The following is a 20,296-nucleotide window of genomic DNA, read 5'->3' as shown; positions in this document are numbered from 1 at the left end:
CAGGCAGAGAGAGAGGAGGAAGCAGGCTCCCTGCTGAGCAGAGAGCCTGATGTGGGACTCGATCCCAGGACCCTGGGATCATGACCTGATCCGAAGGCAGAGGCTTTAACCCACTGAGCCACCTAGGTGCCCCTGAAGTGAGTCTCTTATAAGCAGAATATAACTGGGTCTTTTTTTTTTTTAATCCATCCAGTCCCTCTATGTCTTTTGAGTTGAGAATTTAGTTCACTTATATTTAAGGTAATTATTGATAGGTATGTAATTGTTGTTTTGAATTGCTTTCTGCTGTTTTGTAGTTCCCCTGTTCCTTTTATCCTTGCTCTCTTCCTTTGTGATTTGAAGATTTTCTGAGTGGTATATGAAGATTTCTTTCTCTTTATCTTTTGTGTATCTATTAAGGTTATTGTTTTGTGGTTACCATGAGGCTTACACATAACAACTTTTGTACAGTCTGTTTTTAGTTGATAACAATTGAAGCTTGAATGCTTATAAAGGTCTATATTTTACTCTCCCACATGTTTTATGTTTTTGATATCATATTTACATCTTTTTATGCCATGTATCACTTATCAAATTATAGTTATAGTTGCTTTTACTACTTCTGTCTTTTAACCTTCATAATAGCTTTATAAGTGATTAATTCATCACTTTTACACTGTTAGATTATTCTGAATTTACCCTTACCAGTGAGACTTATATTTTTCATATGGTTTCATTTTACTAATTAGTGCCCTTTAATTTCAGCTTAAGAAAGTCCCTTTTGCACTTCTTCTCTTTTTTCTTCCGTGGGGAGGGGCAGAGGGAGAGGGAGAGAGAAAATCTCAAGCAGGCTCCACAATCAGCACAGAGTCCAAAATGGGGTTTGATCTCATGACCTTGAGATCATGACCTGAGCTGAAATCAAGAGTCACATACTCCACAATAGCCAATATATTGAAAGAGCCCCGATATTCCAGATAAAGATTGGGGTGTGTGTGTATGTATGGACACATGCGATGGAATATTACTCAGCCATCAAAAATAATGAAATCATGCCATTTGAAATGACATGGATGGAACTAGAGGGTATTATGCTAACAAAACTAGTCAGTCAGAGAGAGACAAATACCATAGGATTTTACTCATATATGGAATTTAAGAAACAAAACAGATGAACATAGGGGAAGGGAAGGAAAAAATTTTTAAAAAAGATGAAAACAGAGAGGGAGGCAAACCATAAGAGACCCTTAACTCTAGGAAACAAACTGAGGGTTGCCAGAGGGGAGGTGGGTGGGGGGAACAGGTAATTGGATGATGGACATTAAGGAGGGCACTTGATGTAATGAGCACTGGCTGTTATACACAGAGGATGAATCACTAAATTCTACCTCTGAAATTAAGAATAATAATAAAAAAAAAAGAGTCATTTAACTGACTGAGCCACCCAGGTGTCCCCTCTTTAACAGTATAGTGGTAATGAGCTTGTTTAGCTTTTGTTTGAAAAACTCTATCTCTCCTTCAATTAAGATTGATATTGCTGTGTAGAGTATTGTTTGGAAGTTTTTTTCTTTCAGCATTTTTTTATTAATTAATTTATTTTCAGCATAACAGTATTCATTATTTTTCACCACACCCAGTGCTTCATGCAATCCGTGCCCTCTATAATACCCACCACCTGGTTCCCCCAACCTCCCACCCCCCCACAACTTCAAGCCCCTCAGATTGTTTTTCAGAGTCCACAGTCTCTCATGATTCACCTCCCCTTCCAATTTACCCCAACTCCCTTCTCCTCTCTAACACCGCTTGTCCTCCATGCTATTTGTTATGCTCCACAAATAAGTGAAACCATATGATAATTGACTGTCTCTGCTTGACTTATTTCACTCAGCATAATCTCTTCCAGTCCCGTCCATGTTGCTACAAAAGTTGGGTATTCATCTTTTCTGATGGAGGCATAATACTCCATAGTGTATATGAACCACATCCTCCTTATCCATTCGTCCATTGAAGGACATCTTGGTTCTTTCCATAGTGGCGACTGTGGCCATTGCTCTTTCAGCATTTTGAATATATTGTTCCACTCATTTATGGCCTGCAAATTTTCAGCTGAAAAATCTGCTGTAGTCTTACGGGAGTTCCCTTGTACATAAAAAGTTGTTTCTCTCTTCTTGCTTTTAACATTTTCTTCTTGTCTTTAACTTTTAATATTTTAATTGTAATGTGCCTTTATGTGGGTCTCTTTGGTTCATCTTATTTGCAACTCTCTGTGCTTCCCCTATCTGTATGCCTGTTTCCTTTTCCAGGTTAAGAAGGTTTTCAGCCATTATTTCTTCAAATAAGTTTTCTGTCCCTGTTCTCTCTCTATTTTCTCCATCTGGGACCCTATAATGAGAATGTTGGTTCACTTGATGTTGTCTCATAGTCCCTTCAGCTATCTTCACATTTTTTCATTCTCGTTTTTTTTTCTTTTTGCTGTTCTGATTGAGTTCCACTGTCTTGTCTTTGAATTCGCTGATCTTTCCTTCTGCTTCACCTAGTTCAGGTTGAATCCCTCTAGTGTATTTTGTAGTTCAGTTATTATGTTCTTCAGTTTTATGACTTCTATTTGCTTTTTTCTTTCTTTTGTTATTGAGGTATAGTCAACATACAACTTTATATTTGTTCCAGGTGTATGGCATAATAATTTGATATTTAAATACAATGGTGATATGATCATCACAATAAGTCTAGCTAATGTCTGTCACTGTATATAATTACAGAATCTTTTTCTTATGATGAGAACTTTTAAGATCTACTTTCTTATCAACTTCCCAATATGTAATGTAGTATTATTAACTATAGTCATGATATTGTACATTACATACCATGACTGATTTATTTCAGAATAAACCTCCCTTTAGGCAAGATAGTTCATAAATAGGGGACTCTTTTAACAGGTCCCCTGAATTTAGCTGGATATCAACCAAACCATTCTGAATATCCACAAAATCAAGCTAATATATAAGAATATGCATCTGGGTCCCTACAAGCAGAAAGGCACCATCTATCCCAAGGTAGGAAGGGAGAACTCATGAATCTGTGAACAGTTATCAGAAGAGAAGTAGAAGGGGGAGGGAGCCACCATAAGCTGGCCCCTGGGAAGTGACAAAACACTGGAGCACAATAGTGCCCTGTGCCAGGGGACTGGGTGATAACTTGTAGACTGGTAGCAACCAGGAAGGGCTTTATAACAGTGCTCAAACAGGATCCAGGAGCTGCAGGTGAATGTGCATGAACCTGGGATTGCTCGAGGTTTTAGAAGCAAAAAAGGCAGAAAAAAGCAGGGCCCCTGGGTAGACTGCTAAGAAGGTTGCTGTGGGCACACACTGCATGCAGGAAGCTCCAGTTTTCAGTGGCACTTACAGAAATGGAGACTGTGTTCTGGAGGGTTCAGAAAGAGCAGACTGTGATTTGGGACAGAGGTCTGGGTACAGCCATTTTGTTCTGACCCTCAGAAAAGGCACAGAAAATCTCCAGAGAACAAAGGCTCAAAAAAAAAAAAAAAAAAAACAGTTTCCACAGAGCCCAGACATTGTTGCCTGAAAAATAGCATGGCAGGCCCCTCCCCCAGAAGACAGGCTGAAAGAACAAGAGGATGACAACCCTATGGCCCCCATAAAACTATAAAACTCTAATGCCAGGGCAAAATAATATATTGAGCTCCAGGCATTGCCTCATGGCTTGGGTATTTTTCAGATACAACTTTTTTTCTTTTTATTCTTTCTTTTATGTTTTTTCTTTTTACCTTTTTCTCATTTCAACTAGATGTTTAATATAACATATTTCATAGTAGGTTTTTAACTTGTATTTTTTTACAGGTATAATTTTTATATAGATAAATGCTTCAATGTAAACCTTTTTTCTACCAGTTTTATTTTCTCTGTAACTCTGGGAATTTGTGTCCTCTAACAAACAGAGCAAAGTACACCTAAGAAGAATGGAAATACCCTACCTTGCCAACACAGAGAGATTATAGCCCCCACCACACTTCACCCCCCTGTTTTTTCTTCCCTTTATTTCAATTTTTAATTTTAAATTCTTCTTTAATTTTATAAATTTTATTCTTGAGTTTCATTTTGGCTTTGCTTTTTCTGTGGTGGTTTCTGACGGCTTTGGATCTTCCTAAGGTGCATCTTTGCTGGGTTGCAGTAGATATTTTGAACTCTGTACATCCCCTCAACACCCCTCAACAGAATGAATAGAAGGAGGAACTCCAAACAAATAAAAGAACCACAGAGAGTGGTCTCTCCTGCAGACCTAATGGATATGGATATAAGTAAGATGTTAGAGAGATTTCAAGGTAGCAATTATGAAGTCAATAGCCAGGTTTTGACTATGAGCGACAATATGGGCAGAAATGAGAGCTAATCAGGCCAAACTTAAAAATGCTATGAATGAGATGCAGTTTAAACTGGATACTCTAAAGCTAGGGTAATGGAGGCAGAAGAATGAATTAGTCATTTAGATGATAAATTGATAGAAAGGAAGGCAACCAAGAAGGTATGGGATAAACAGCTAAAAACCCATGAGAACAGATTCAGGGAGATTAACGATGCCATGAAATGTTCCAATGTCAGAATTATTGGGATCCTTGAAGGAGTGGAGAGAGAGGACTAGAAGGTATATTTCAGTAAACCACAGCTGACAACTTCCCTAATCCAGGGAAGGAAATAAGTATTTGTGTCCAAGAGGCAGAGAAGAACCCTCCCTAGATCAATGAGAAGAGACCAACATCCTGGCATACAATAGTAAAACTTGCAAATCTTAGAACCAATGAAGCTATCCTGAGAGCTACCAGAGGGAAAAGATCTCTTAGAATACAGAGGGAGGAACATCAGAATAACATGAGACCTGTCCACAGAGACCTGGCAAGCCAGAAAGGGTTAGCACGACATAATCAGGGTACTAAATGAGAACATGCAGCCAAGAATATTTTATCCAGCAAGGTTATCATTCAGAACAGACAGAGAAAAAGAGCTTCCAGGACTGGCAGAAATTAAAAGAATATGCAAACACCAAACCAGCCCTGCAAAAAAAAATATTAAGGGGGATTCTATAAAAGAAGAAACACCTCAAGAGTAATATAGACCAGAAATTTACAGAGACAATCCATAGAAACAGGGATTGTACAGACAATAGGATGGCAATAAATACATATATTTCAGTAGTTACTCTCAATGTGAATGGCCTAAATGTTCCCATGAAATGGCACAGAGTTGCAGATTGGATACAAAGACAGGACCCAGCCACAAGCTGTCTATAAGAGACACATTTTGAACTAAAGATATCTCCAGGCTTAAAGTGAGGAGATGGAGAACCATTTTTCATGCCAATGGACCTCAAAAGAAAGCTGGGGTAGCAATTCTCATATCAGACAAATTAGAATTTAAAGTAAAGACTGTATTAAGAGATGCAGAGGGACACTATATCATACTTAAAAGTCTATCCAACAAGAAAATCTAACAATTGTAAATATCTATACCCTTAACCTGGGAGCAGCAAACTACATAAGCCAACAGTTAACAAAAATAAAGAATCATATCGACAGTAATACATGAATAGTAAGAGATTTTAATACTCCACTCTCAGAATTGGGCAGATCATCTAAGCAGAAGATCAACAAAGAAACAAGAGCTTTGAATGATATGTTGGACCAGATGGACCTCATAGATACATACAGAACATTCCCACTGAAAACAACAGAATACTCATTCTTCTTGAATGCACATGGAACTTTCTCCAGAATAGATCACATACTGGGTCACAGTATGTGGTCACAGTATTTGGTATTGGTCTCAGCCAATACCAAAAGATTGAGATTATTTTCTGCATGTTATCAGAGCACACTGCCTTGAAACTGAAACTCAATCACAAGAAAAAAAATGGAAAGGAATTCAAACACTTGGAAGTGAAAGAGCATCCTGCTAAAGAATGATTGGGTCAACTAGGAAATTCAAGAAGAACTTAAAAAATTCATGGAAACTGATGAGAATGAAAAAACTTCAGTCCAAAATCTATGACATATTGCAAAGGGGGTTCTAAGGGGGAAATACATAGCCATCCAAGTCTCTCTCAGAAAATTAGAAAAATCCCAAATGCACAAGCTAACCTTATACATAAAGGAGCTGGAGAAAGAACAGTAAATAAAACTTAAACCAAGCAGGAGAAGAGAAACAATAGTTAGAGCAGAGACCAATGAAATAGAAACCAGAAAAACAGTAGAACAGATTAACAAAACTAGAAGTTCATTCTTTGAAAGAATTAATAAACTGATAAACCACTGGCCAGACTTGTCCAAAACAAAAAAGAAAGGACCCCAATTAACAAAATCATGAATAAAAGGTGAGAGATCATGACTAACCCCAAGGAAATAGAAGCAATTCTTAGAAATTATTACCAGCAATGATATGCCAACAAATTAAGCAGCCTGAAAGAAATGCACGCCTTCCTAGAAACTTACAAACAACCAAAACTGGAACAGGAAGAAATAGACAATCTGAATAGACCAATAGCCAGTAATGAAATTGAAATAGTAATCAAAAACCTTCCAAAAAATACATGTTCAGGGCCAGATTCCCTGCTTCCCATCAGAATTCTACCAAATATTTAAAGAAGAAATAACACCTATTCTGTGGAAGCTGTTTCAAAAAACAGAAACAGAAGGAAAATTCCCAAACTCATTCTATGAGGCAGGCATTACCTTGATCCACAAATCAGGCAAAGACCCCATCAAAAAGGAGAATTACAGACCAGTAACCTTGAAGAACGTGGATGCCAAAATTCTCAACAAGATCCAATGTACATTAGATCCAATAAGATCCAACAGTACATTAAAAGGATTATTCACCACAACCAAGTGGGATTTTTTCCTAGTATGCAAGGGTGGTTCAACATTTGCAAATCAATCAATGTGATAGAGCACATTAATAAAAGAAAATACAAGAATCATAAGATCCTCTCATGTGATGCAGAAAAAGTAGTTGACAAAGTCCAACATCTGTTCCTGATTAAAACTTTTCAGGGTATAGGGATAGAGGGAACACTCCCCAATGTCATAAAAAACATCTATGAAAAGCCCACAGTGAATGTCATTCTCAATGGGGAAAAGTTCTTAGCTTTTCTTTAAGGTCAGGAATGTGACAGAAATGCCAACTCTCACCACTATTGTTCAATATACTGCTAGAAGTCTTAGCATCAGCAATCAGATAACAAAAATAAATAAAATCATCTAAACTGGCAAAGAAGAAGTCAAACTCTTTCTTTGCAGATGACATACTTTATGTGGAAAACCCAACAGACTCCACCTCTAAATTATTAGATCTCATAAAGCAATCCAGCAATGTAGCAGGACATAAAATCAATCCATAGAAATCAGTTTCTCTCCTATACACTAACAAGGTAACTGTAGAAAGAGAAATTAGGGAATCAATTCCATTTACAATAGCATCAAAAACCATATGATACTTTGAGATAAATCCAATGAAAGAGGTAAAGAATCTATACTCTAGAAACTACAGAACACTTATGAAAGAAATTAAAGATACAAAAAGATGAAAAACATTCCAGGTTCATACATTGCAAGAACAAACATTGTTAAAATGTCTATCTTGCCCAGAGAAATCTACACTTTTAATGCCATTCCCATTAAAATACATTGGCATTTTTTCAAGGAGCTGGAACAAACAGTTAGAAAATTTGTATGGAACCAGAAAAGACTCTGAATCACCAAGGGAATGTTGAAAAAGGAAAACAAAGCTGGGGGCATCACATTGTTTGATTTTAAGCTATGTTACAAAGCTGTGATCACCAAGACAGCACGGTACTGGCACAAGAACAGAAACATAGAACAATGGAAAAGAATAGAGACTCCAGAAATGGATCCTCAACTCTATGGTCAACTAATCTTTGACAAAGCAGGAAAAAATACCCAATGGAAAAAGGACAGTTTCTTCAATAAGTGGGCTGGGAAAATCGGACAGCTACATACGCAAGAAGGAAACTCGACCATTCTCTTACGCCATATACAAAGATAAACTCAAAATGCATGAGGGATCTCAACACAAGACAGGAATCCATCAAAATCCTAGAGGAGAATATAGGCAGTAACCTCTTCAACATCAACCATGGCAACTTCTTTCCAGACATGTCTCCAAAGGCAAGGGAAACAGAAGCAAAAATGAACTTTCAGGACTTCATCAAGACAAAAAAACTTCTGAACAGCAAAGGAAATAGTCAACAAATCTAAGAGATAATCCACAGAATGAGAGAAGATATTTGCAAATGCACTACAGATAAAGGACTGATATCCGAGATTTGCAAAGAATACTCAAACTCAACACACACAAAACAGATAATCACATCAAAAAAATGGGCAGAAGACATGAATAGACACTTCTCCAAAGAAGACATACAAATAGCTAACAGACGCATGAAAAACACTCATCTTCACTAGCCATCAGGGAAACACAAACTGAAACTACAATGAGATACCACCTTTCTCCAGTTAGAATGGTAAAAATTAACAAAACAGGAAACAGCAAGTGTTGGCCAGGATGTGAAGAAAGGGGAATCTTCTTACACTGTTGGTGGGAATGCAAGCTGGTGCAGCCACTCTGGAAAACAGAATGGAGCTTCCTCTAGATGTTAAAGAATAGAGCTACACTACAACCCAGCAATTGCACTACTAGGTAATTACCCCAAAGATACAGATGTAGTGAAAACAAAGGGCACTGCACCCCAATGTTCACAGATGTAATGTCCACAATAGCCAAACTGCAGAAGGAGCCGAAATGCCCTTCAACAGATGAATAGATAAAAAGATATGGTACATATATACAATAGAATATTATTCAGTCATCAGAAAGGATGAATACCCACCATTTGCATCAACATGGATGGAACTGGGGGGATTATGCTAAGTGAAATAAGTCAAGCAGAGAAAGTTAATTATCATATGGTTTCACCCATATGTGGAACATAAGCAATAGCAGGAAGGACCATAGGGGAAGGGAGGGAAATCTGAAGGGAGAGAAATCAGGGAGGGAGACAAACCATGAGAGACTATGGACTCTGGGACACAAACTGAGGGTTTCTGAGGGGAAGGGGTGTAAGGGATGGGGTGTGATGAGTATTAAGGAAGGAATGTGTTGTGATGAGCACTGGGCATTATCATGCAATTAACAAATCATTAACACTACATCAAAAAGTAATACTGTAGTATACAGTGGCTAAAAAAATAACCCCCCTCTTATGCATTTCATCCAATCCTCACTTTGGCAACTACCAATCTATTCTCTGTATCTATGAGTTTGGTGTTTGTTTTTTTTTAAGGTTCCACATATAAGTGAGATCATACAGTATTTGTCTTTCTGACTTATTTCCCTTAGCAAAATGCCCTCCAGGTCCACTCATGTTGTTGCAGATGGCAAGATTTTATTTTTTATTGCTGGATAATATTCCATTATTATATACATCACATTTTCTTATCCATTCTTCTGCCCATGGATACTTCAGTTGTTTCCATATCTTGACTATTGTAAATAACATGGTGGTCCATTCGGTTTTTAACTAGGTAAAATTTTATTATTAGATATGCACACATAAATTGGTGCATAGATTTTTTTCAAATTAGTGTTTTCATTTTCTTTGGATAAGTACCCAGAAGTGTAGTCACATATTTATTTTTCCTTTTGTTTCCTTTGTACCATAGTATCAAATACAAAAATATAGCCAAGACAAATACCAAATATCTTACTGCTCATGTTATCTTCTATGAGTTTTATGGTTTCAGGTCTTATGTTCAAGTCATCAATCTATTTTGAGTTAATTTTTTGTGAGTGGTGTAAAATAGTGGTCTGGTTTCATTATTTCGCATGTGGTCGTCCAGTTTTCCCAACACCATTTATTGAAGAGACTGTCTTTTCCCCATTGTATATTCATGGCTTTTTCATAAATTAATTGACCATATATGAATGGGTTTATTTCTGGGTTATATAATCATTCCATTGACCTATGAGTCTGTTTTTCTGCCAGTAGCATACTGTTTTGATTACTATAAGATTTGTAATATAGTTTGAAATGATGGAGCATGATGTCTCTCACTTCCTTTACCTTTCTGAAGATGCTTTGGCTGCTTGGGGGTCTTTTATGGTTCCATACAAATTTTGGGATTACTTGTTCTTGTTCTGTGAAAAATGCCATTGAAATTTTGATGGAGATTGCATTAAACCTATAAATCTATAGATTTATGGATTGGGCAGTATGGACATTTAAACAATATTAATTTTTCCATTCCATGAGCACAGAATATTTTTCCATTGATTTGTTTCTTCCCCATTTTTATATTTTCTATCTCTTTGTTGAAGTTCTCACTGTGTTCATCCATCCTTCTCCTGAGCTTGGTGAGTATGTTTATGGACATTATATTGAACTTTTTAAAAAACATTTTGTTTATTTATTTGAAAGAGAGAGAGAGCACAACATGAGCAGAGCGAGGGTAGAGGAAGAAACAGACTCCCCACTGAGCAGGGAGCCCAACATGGGCCTCAATTCCAGGACCCTGGGATCAAGACCTGAGCTGATGGCAGATGCTTAACTGACTTAACCATCCAAGTATCGCTATTTTGAACTCTATCAGGTAAATAGCCCTTCTATATTTCATTAAGTACTTTTTTCTGAGGCGTTATCTTGTGTTTTTTTTTATGCTTGAATATTTTTATTACCTTTGGTTGGGAAAGGCCTTCTTTTTCTTCTTTTTCTTTTTTATTAAAGATTATATATATATATATATTTTTTTTTTCCAGCGTAACAGAATTCATTGTTTTTGCACCACACCCAGTGCTCCATGCAATACATGCCCTCCTTAATACCCACCACCTGGCTCCCCCAACCTCCCACTCCCTGCCCCTTCAAAACCCTCAGATTGTTTTTCAGAGTCCATAGTCTCTCATGGTTCACCTCCCCTTCCAATTTCCCTCAACACCCTTCTCCTCTCCATCTCCCCATGTCCTCATGTTATTTGTTATGCTCCACAAATAAGTGAAACCATATGATAATTGACTCTCTCTGCTTATTTCACTCAGCGTAATCTCTTCCAGTTCCATCCATGTTGGCACAAAAGTTGGTATTCATCCTTTCTGATGGAGGCATCATACTCCATAGTGTATATGGACCACATCTTCCTTATCCATTCGTCCGTTGAAGGGCATCTTGGTTCTTTCCACAGTTTGGCGACCATGGCCATTGCTGCTATGAACATTGGGGTAAGATGGCCCTTCTTTTCGTGACATCTGTATCTTTGGGGTAAATACCCAGGAGTCTGCATTGTTTTCTATCAATTAAATAGCTACCTCTCTCAGACTAGAGGGTGTGGCCTTGTGTAGGGGCTGGACCTTATTATTCACTCCTGCCTTAACTCTTGATTTTCTCTCAAATTTTTGTGATTGTCTGAAGAGGCTATTTTATTTCTAGTGACTCCCAGTAATTGAGGGTGTGCCAAAACATGTCAGTGTCCCAAAGGGGAGGATTTCAATCAGCACCTAATTCAGGTGATTAGAAGCCAGATCCTTAAACAGCTTTTGAATTATGCAAATACATATAGTCCTGTGGGACTGCAGATGTATGTCCCACTGGCCACCAGAGCTGGGACACTTAGCCGTGTTCCCTGTATGGCAGTTGCAAATATTGGTGTGCTAGTGAAGTGTGCAAGCTCCTTTTTGGGTAGTACTGGCAACATGGATTAAGTCAGAGGGAGAGTGCAAATGACACCAACTGGCTTTCATCCTCAGAGAGCATCTTAGTAGTCTCCTAGATGTGTGTTGAATCAGAAGCCTGCTCTTCAGGGTGAAACTCCTGGACAAACAAATAGGCCTCTTTTCAACCTGCTGTTTGGTGTTCCCTGTTTATGGTGGTTGGCCAGGAACCCTCTCTCCATTTGTTATAGTCCCATAGGACCCAGGAATGAAAGCCCTGCTGACCAGCAGAGCTAGGCAATAAAGGGGGACCACCTGGGCAACAGCTGCAAACAAACAAACAAACAAACAAAACAAAAAACCTCAAGCATACCAGATGCGTGTAAAATTTCCCTTCTTGGAGATACTGGCACTTTGGGGTGTGGCAGAGGGACAGCACAAAGATGGTATCTATCCTATGTCTCTAAAAAGTATGTCAGTGGACATTTAGATGTGTTTTAAATTAGAAGCTTGCCCTTTAGGCCATAATTATGAAGATATGCTAAAAGTCCTCTTCTACAGTAACACTGGATTCCTCAGATTGCTACCCCATTCTGAACCCTGGGCACGGTAGCTAGGTAAGAACTCTTTCTCCACTGGTTACAGTTCTTGGTGCCTTCCCTCACTGACCACTAGATCCGTTTGATCTAGAGGTGTTCCTTGGGGACAGCTGCAAAAATTTGAATGCCTGATGAGGGCACAAGCTCCTTTTCAGGAGAAACTAATGAACTGGAGCAGGTAGAGGGACCAAGAGTCTTCCAAAAAGAAGCTCATACTTTAGTTTTTTCTTATCCAGAATAGTTTGAGCACTATTTTGATGCGGGCACCTAAAAGCTAAAGTCTAAATCAGAGTTTCTTGACATTGATACTATTGGTATTTTGGACCGGATAGTTGTTTTGCACTCTCTTGTGCTTTATAGGAGGTTTAGTAGAATACCAGACTTCTACTTACTACAAGCCCATAGCACACCCTCTCTCCTCAAGTTGTAACAATCAAAAATGTCTCCAGATACTGTCAAATGTTTCCTGTAGGCTGGGCAAAATCACCATCAGTTAAGAACTACTGGTTTAGAAGCATGGTAGTATTGTAGCTAAGAATATGATTTTTTCAGAATTATGTATGAATCAAGACTCTTTGCTTCCTGGCTGCATGACCTTGAGCAAATGACTTCATTTTTCTGAGCCTCACTTTTTTCAGCTGTAAATGGGGACAATGAGGCCTAGTTTATAGTTGTTAAAAGGATTAAATGAGACCATGTACACAAACACTCAATACATTGTGGCAATAATAATATGTTAATATTATCAACTATTATTAATTAACAAAGAGTATAAGTTCCCAGGAAATAGTGAATAAGGAAGGAAGAAGGTTTCTTAAGGATAGACTCAACATATTTTTTTAAATTGCCTATACTGTCATAACATAGTTCAGCTTTTCCCATTTGCTAGTGGACCTCACCAATTAAGAACCATTAAAGATGAGAGTCAAGTGTTTCTCTCCAAGAGTCCATAACCATATCTGGAAAGCCAAGATACTGAGCTCTACACTATGTAAGCTGCATAATCTATTTTGGGGTAAAGGTCTCTGAGATTTCTATCTATGTGTAGGCACATAGCTTAGCTCCACCCCTTCTCTAGAAGTCAAGTTCTCTAAGTATCAAGGAGATGAGAAGACTTACCGTAGAATTACACCAGAGACATCGGAAATCTTGAAGTCTTTGGTAACTGCCACAGTTCTCATGACATACTGCACACTGAGAACTGACAGATATGTTTCCTTCTACCCACTGATGAGGCATAGTCTTCTGAAAGTTAAAAAAAGATAAGAGGTAAAAGTTAGAGATATAAGGAGAGAAAGGGCCAACTGGAGTAACTATACTACCCCATGGAGGACATTAAGTAACCTCAACAATGTTCTTCATGGTCCTGCCCTCCTCAATCCAATGCTAGCAAGTGATGACAGCTGGAGGTAGGGGGCTTTAATTCTTCTAGATTGGTTGGATTGTAAGCCTAGCGAGGAAGTCTACTTGGGTTGCATGGAGACAGGAAGAAGTCTTCCTTCCCCTGTGTATCCTGGCTAAAGGTAAGATAGGAAAGATTGGCTCTAGGCTGGTACTCACTACTTCATCAGCAGGCATGAAGAGGTCATCAGTGATAGATAAAGTATTCCATTTGCAGTCTTTGCTTGCTCTCAAAGCACATAATTTGTGAGACTTCACTTTGCACACTATGAAAAAAGGAAGAGAAGGTGGATGTGAATCTGGTGACAATCAAGATTCTAAGTCCCTTCCCTAAGCTTCTCTGAAAGTTAGAACTTAGATGCATCTAAATAGTTCTGACTCACCTCCAAAGGCCTATTTCTCCTATTATCTAGTTACTTTTTATTCTTACTGGCTAAATTACCTACTATATAACTTGAATGGAAACTGATGGCAAGAATGAAGTGATTTCTGTTATTCCAACTGTTGTAACCATGTTGTCCAATTCTCTCAGACCCAACCCTCCATTAATTCATGAGAATTTCCTCTCATGCCAGCTTCTTCCCATCTCTCTTCTTCAGTCTGTTAAGTATTAGAATTAACCTTACATTAGAGTCAATGACCTAGTATGAATCAATGACCCTAAAGCCACATGAGCTCCTTCACCCCTATCTCCACCCACTGGGCTTCATTTTCTAAAGTAATCAGAGAGGTACCTTCACAGATGATAACATTTCTAGATAAGGCAGGAATGCTCTCCCGACAGACATTGCAGTGCTGGGTCCGGGAGCTGTGACTGGAGTACCAATAGTGCATTCCAGTAAGAAAAGGGTTGTTTTCTGCTGCAGGTATCTACAATAAATCAAAGAGAAGAGAGAACAGAGAGTTAATTATAGAGACATATTAGGGAAAGACAGAAAATTTGCTTCTAAGTCTAAAATGGCCAGTTAGGTGTCAGAGCATGTGAAGAGGAAGACTAAATATTGGAGCCAATATCTAATAAATCTCCCACCTCCAGTTTTTTTCCCAATGGTTTTGGAAAGGGAAAAAGAACAGGAAGGTAGATCTTGCCACTGGAGCGGAAGACAGGAGCAATGATCTCTGTACTGCTTGGCCAAACCACTGTATTGATTTAGTCTAAACAAAATTAGTTTGGCTAGACTTGGCCTTGGTTCTCTTTTAGTAGTCAGCTCAAGGAGGTGGTCAGTTGGAAATATAGTGATAATCCAAGTCATCTGGCCAGGAAAGAAAGGGAGGAGGCAGGAAATCTATAACTTTGCTCTAAGGAATGCTTTAACTATCTCCTGGAGATATACATTCCCTTTCCTGGACTTACTGCTGCCAGGTAAGCAGAGTAGTGCATTACCTGCACAACAGTTTCATCTCAGGGGCTTCTTGTTGCAACATTTATTTTTTCCTGAATGCTATACTATGACTACCTATAGCAGTTTCCTGGTTAATAAATTTAATTCATTCAAAATTCATTAAACAAATATTTACTGAGTAACTACTATGTGCTTAGCACCTTTCAAGGGATTGGAGCTATATGAAAAAGACAAAGTCCTTGCTTTCATGAAATGATATCCTGTTTGGTTCCTTATTTCATGAATTCATGAATTTGACATTTACTGTTAAGCTGCCTGTAAATGTTGCATTTGTTTATCACAGCCTAACTTTTCATGACTGTGGGAAAAGCAGTTTGGGGTCGAAAAGAGAAAGGGAGTGGAGGGCACCAAAAGCACCCAAGTTTGTTCTGTGTGTGCATTCCATGGGACTATTTCAATTTTTCTCTAATTCCTGTGAATGTCTGATTTTTTTTCCTTTCTGCTTTCCTCTCAAGTGTAGACATAGGTGTACACATTTAGCTTTTTATTCTTGGCAATAAGTAATGGGTTATATTTATAAAATATAATGGGTAGGGTGTATAAAGGCACAACAAGACTTTAGAAAGAACTATATATTCTCCCTGATGCCAGCCAATAGTGGTCCATTAGAGAGAGAGAGAGCTGTTGAGGGTTCTAGCACATTAAGTATTCAGCCTTGATTAATTTACAGGAATTAGCCATCTAAACTTTAGCCTACACATGGCACTCTCTTTTCCATCCTTACCCTTTCTGGCATGCTAGCTATGTGCTATCCACCTGATCTGGGACCACTTTCTGATTGCAATGTTTCTTTCATGCTTAGATCCTGACAAAGCCCCAAGAAAATCAGAGTAGATGGTGAAGAGTCCTGAGGAAGTTGACATAGTCTTGGCTTTGGCAGTCTGAGCTCCCAGCACCTTTCTACTCCCAAATCACTAAATTATAACTCTACAAATATGTTCCTTCTTTCCTTCCAACCTCCTTCCCTCTTCCAATAGTTACTAAGAGCCAACTTTGTGTCACTGATGAAGCTAGATACTGGAGATGTAGAGATAAATGATCCAAAGTTCTTGCCTCTAGGGAGCTCATAATCTAGTGGAGGAGAAAACTTCTTAAGCAGATCATTTCATTATAGAGTGACAAGTGTTCTCTCCTAGAACGTGCAAGTTTCAGTCCATTCCAGAACTATTAAGCAAAAAGTCACCAGAATTTAAAGATTTGGAAAATTATTAGCCTACATATATTGCAAAACATGAGAAAATGTGCTCTGGAGAGATCCTAAGATTGTGGCTAGATAAATTTTGCTGGAGGGATTAGATGTATGACACACAGATCCAATAAACTATCTCAGCAGAAAATTGCCAGCTTGGACTAAAGGGTCAGACATGGGACCAAATGAAGACTGTTAGACTTTGAGGATTCGACAGGCAGAAAACAGGCTGATAAAGTTACTTGGCTGTGAACATGTATTATTCTTCAACAAAATGGAAGAATTCTTCAACAAAATTGAAGAATGGCTCTAAGGGGGCTCAGAGGTCAGCAGGGATGCTGAGGGTGGTTCAAAAACCAGAGAGTGGTGGCCTGGAGGTGAGGCCACTGTATTCCTGGATCCACTTCTTTGGTTAGAGTGGGGGCTCCCAACCCTGTGAACTTAAGAGAATAGGGCCAGAGGAAAGAATATTAAGCCACCAGAGAATTATTCTGAGGCCTGGAAACCTAATAGAATTTGCTTTATGGGGTTGTCAGTTTGCCTTAGTTCAGCAACCCTGGGAATACCCTTGTATTCCTTCCATTTCTTCTCTTTCAGAAGGGGAATGTCTATCCTATGCCTGTCACAACATTGTATATTGCAGGCAGAAAACTTGTTTTCTTGGTTTTACAAGTCCACAAATAGAGAGAAGCTTTTACCCAAGATGGGTCATACAAAAAATCTCATCCATTCTTGATTTAGATTATTTAGAAGTAAATTTTGAGCTAAGAATTAATGTGTTTTGCATGTAGGAAGGCTGTGAATTTTGTGGGTGTGGGCATAGGATAGACTGTTTTCCCCCCAAATACATTCAAGTCTTATTCCCCAGAACCTGTGAATGTGACCTTATTTGAAAATAAGGTCTTTGCAGATAGAGTCAATTTAAAAAGAAGTCATACTGAAATAGACCACATATAGCCCTAATCCAATGACTGGTGTCCTTATAATAAGAGGGAATTTTGGACACAGCTATACACACAGAGAAGAATACCATGTGAAGATACAGAGCATGTAGACACAGAGGCGACAACCATGTGATTATGGAGCCAGGGATTGGAATAATATGTTCAACAAGCCAAGGAATGTACACAAACACCAGAAGCTAAGAAGAGGCAAAGAAGGATCCTCCCCTAGAGGCTTCAGAGAGAGCATGGTTCTGCTGACACCTTGATTTTGGATTTCTGGACTCCAGAACTGTGAGAGAATAAGTTTCTGTTGTTTTAATTCACTCAGTTTAGGGTAATTTGCTATGGGAATCCTAGGAAACCAATACAGTATATCATTACAGGCTTTTCTAATTGACACAGATTAAAAATCCATTTTGAAGACAGATGAAAAACTGGCATGTATACAAACCACTGATCTCTGAATGCTAAGGAAGACAGTTTAGCTTAAGGCTTTCAGTGTGTGGTTGTTGGGTTTTGTGTTTTATTTTTATCCCCTCTAAAATATTTAGGTGAATACATTCATACAAAGACTATCAATCCAACCATACTCTTTGTTGTTTTAGGGTAGTTAAGACTATTTCCTCAATCTCCTCAATCCCTCTCAGCACAATCCAAAACCCAGATGGGTACAGTAATTATTTTTCTATTAGTTAAAGAAGGTCTTGTTAGTCTAGGCATTTTGTAAACTCTACAGCACTATCCAAATGTGAGAACTTAATAGCATTAAGTATCTGCAAAGTGCATGAATCTCAGATGAAACATCCCATAAGGCACAAAATCTTCTAATGATCTATTTCCTTAAAGGAATTTTGTTTGGGATGGCTTATAACAAAATCACTGGTTTTGCTGCAACTTAAACTCAACAGCTTTGTTACATCAAGATTTAGTAACTACAAAATGTTAGGGCCTGCTGGGTTGGCCATTGGTAAGGTAACCATAGCATCCAAATCATGGCACTTTAACAGTGAAAGGGGAAGTTATTAGTAATTATGCTAGGACAACAAGTGTAAAATGTGTTCATCCTGAGCAAATTATTAGCCACTATGCATGAGCTAGAGAATCATTTGGCCAACGTGAATCTATATGATGCCCTACACAATCTAGTTGTCTGAATTTATGTCACTAGTTGTGTGTTAGACTGCTACATAATCACAAGTGGTGGGGACTAGAAGAGAGAATGAAAATAATTAATTAGTCGGAATTTAAGATGTTCTTCCAGGAGCATGGATTAAGAGTTAGGAGATCTGAAATCTCAATTCTGCAATAATAAACTGTGACTTCAGGCAAAGCAACTGAACTCTTCTGAGTTTCAGTTTTCTCATCTGCTTAATTAAATCTTAGAATCATAAACTTCTCAAATTGAAAAGAATGTTAGATTTCATCTAGTCTATCCACCAGAAAGAAACTCATTTTCTTTTTAAAGTGAGCTGTAAAAATTGAGGTGCATTTGACAATTAAAATTTATATATATTTAATTTAATTTGATGATCTGATATACCTATATATGTACACACATACATACAGTGAAATAAATACCCAAAATCAAATTAATCAATATATTCATCACCTCAGATAGTTACCTCTTTCTCTCCTTCTCTCTGTGTGTGTGTGTATTAAGAACACTCAAGATATTCCTTCTTTGCAAATTTTAATATACAATGAACGATTATTACTTAGAGGCACATTGTTGTACATTAGATCTCCAGAATTTATTCAACTCATTCATCATTCAGTGTAATTGAAACTCTGTATCCCTTAACCAACATCTCCTCATTTCCTCCTCTCCTAGCACTTGGTAACCACCACTTACTCTCTGCTTCTATAAGTTTGACTATTTCATTATTTTAAGATTTTATTTCTTTGAGAGAGAGAGGGATTGAGAGAACATAAGTGGGGGAGAAGGACAGAAAGACAGGGAGATGCAGAATCCCCAGGGAGCAAGGAGACTAATGCAGGGCTCCATAGCAGGACCCCAGGATCATGACCTGAGCCAAAAACAGACACTTAACCAGCTCAGCCACCCAAGCATTTGACTATTTAAGATTCCACATATAAGTGAGTTCATGCAGTATTTGTCTTTCTGTGTCTAGCTTATTTAATTTAATATAATGTCCTCCAGGTTCATCCACGTTGTTCCAACTAGCAGAATTTCCTCCTTTTTATTTTTTTAAACCTTATTATTTATTTTATTTTTCAAACATCTTAATTTAATTTAATTTTTTCAGTGTTCTAAGATTCACTGTTTATGCACCACACCCATTGCTCCATGCAATATGTGCCCTCTTTAATACTCATCACCAGACTCACCCATCCCCCACCACCCCCTTTAAAACCCTCCGTTTGTTTCTCAGAGTCCACAGTCTCTCATACTTCATCTCCCACTCTGATTTCCCCCAACCCACTTTTCCTTTCCTTCTAATGTCCTCCATGTTATTCCATATGCTCCACAAGTAAGTGAAACCATATGATAATTGGCTTTCTCTGCTGACTTATTTCACTCAGCATAATCTCCTCCAGTCCTGTCCATGCTGATACTGCCATGAACATTGGGGTACAGATGGTCCTTCTTTTCACTACATCTGTATCTTTAGGGTAAATACCCAGTAGTGCAACTGCAGGGTCATAGGGTAGCTCTATTTTTAATTGCTTAAGGAATCTCCACAGTTTTCCAAAGCAGCTGCACCAACTTGCATTCCCACAAACAGTGTAAGAGGGTTTCCCTTTCTCCACATCCTCTCCGACACTTGTTTACTGCCTTGTTGATTTTGGCTATTCTAACTGGTGTGAGGTGGTATCTCAATGTGGTTTTGATTTGAATCTCCCTGATTGCTAAGGATGATGAACATTTTTTCATGTGTCTGTTAGCCATTTGTATGTCCTCTTTGGAGAAGTGTCTGGTCATGTCTTCTGTCCTTTTCTTGATGTGATTATTTGTTTTTTGACTGCTGAGTTTGAGGACTTCTTTATAGATCTTGGATATCAGCCCTTTGTCTGTACTGTCATTTGGGAA

The 20,296-nt window shown here is 38.2% G+C and overlaps 1 protein-coding gene across 1 annotated transcript in view; it reads right to left on the bottom strand.

Moving 5' to 3' along the window:
- The window catches only part of DGKK (diacylglycerol kinase kappa), a 171,460-nt gene that overhangs the window by 76,756 nt on the left and 74,408 nt on the right, over positions 1-20,296 (bottom strand). The window contains exons 5-7 of the mRNA XM_059385658.1: positions 14,443-14,578; positions 13,868-13,974; positions 13,427-13,549 (exon numbers count right to left, since the gene is read on the bottom strand). Coding sequence (XP_059241641.1) covers positions 13,427-13,549; positions 13,868-13,974; positions 14,443-14,578 — 366 coding nt within the window. The remainder of the gene's footprint in view (positions 1-13,426; positions 13,550-13,867; positions 13,975-14,442; positions 14,579-20,296) is intronic.

This window comes from Mustela nigripes, chromosome X, assembly GCF_022355385.1.
Source record: "Mustela nigripes isolate SB6536 chromosome X, MUSNIG.SB6536, whole genome shotgun sequence".
Lineage (NCBI taxonomy): Eukaryota > Metazoa > Chordata > Mammalia > Carnivora > Mustelidae > Mustela > Mustela nigripes.
Note: the sequence above shows the minus strand (reverse complement) of the source record. Positions and strands in the feature narration are given on the sequence as shown.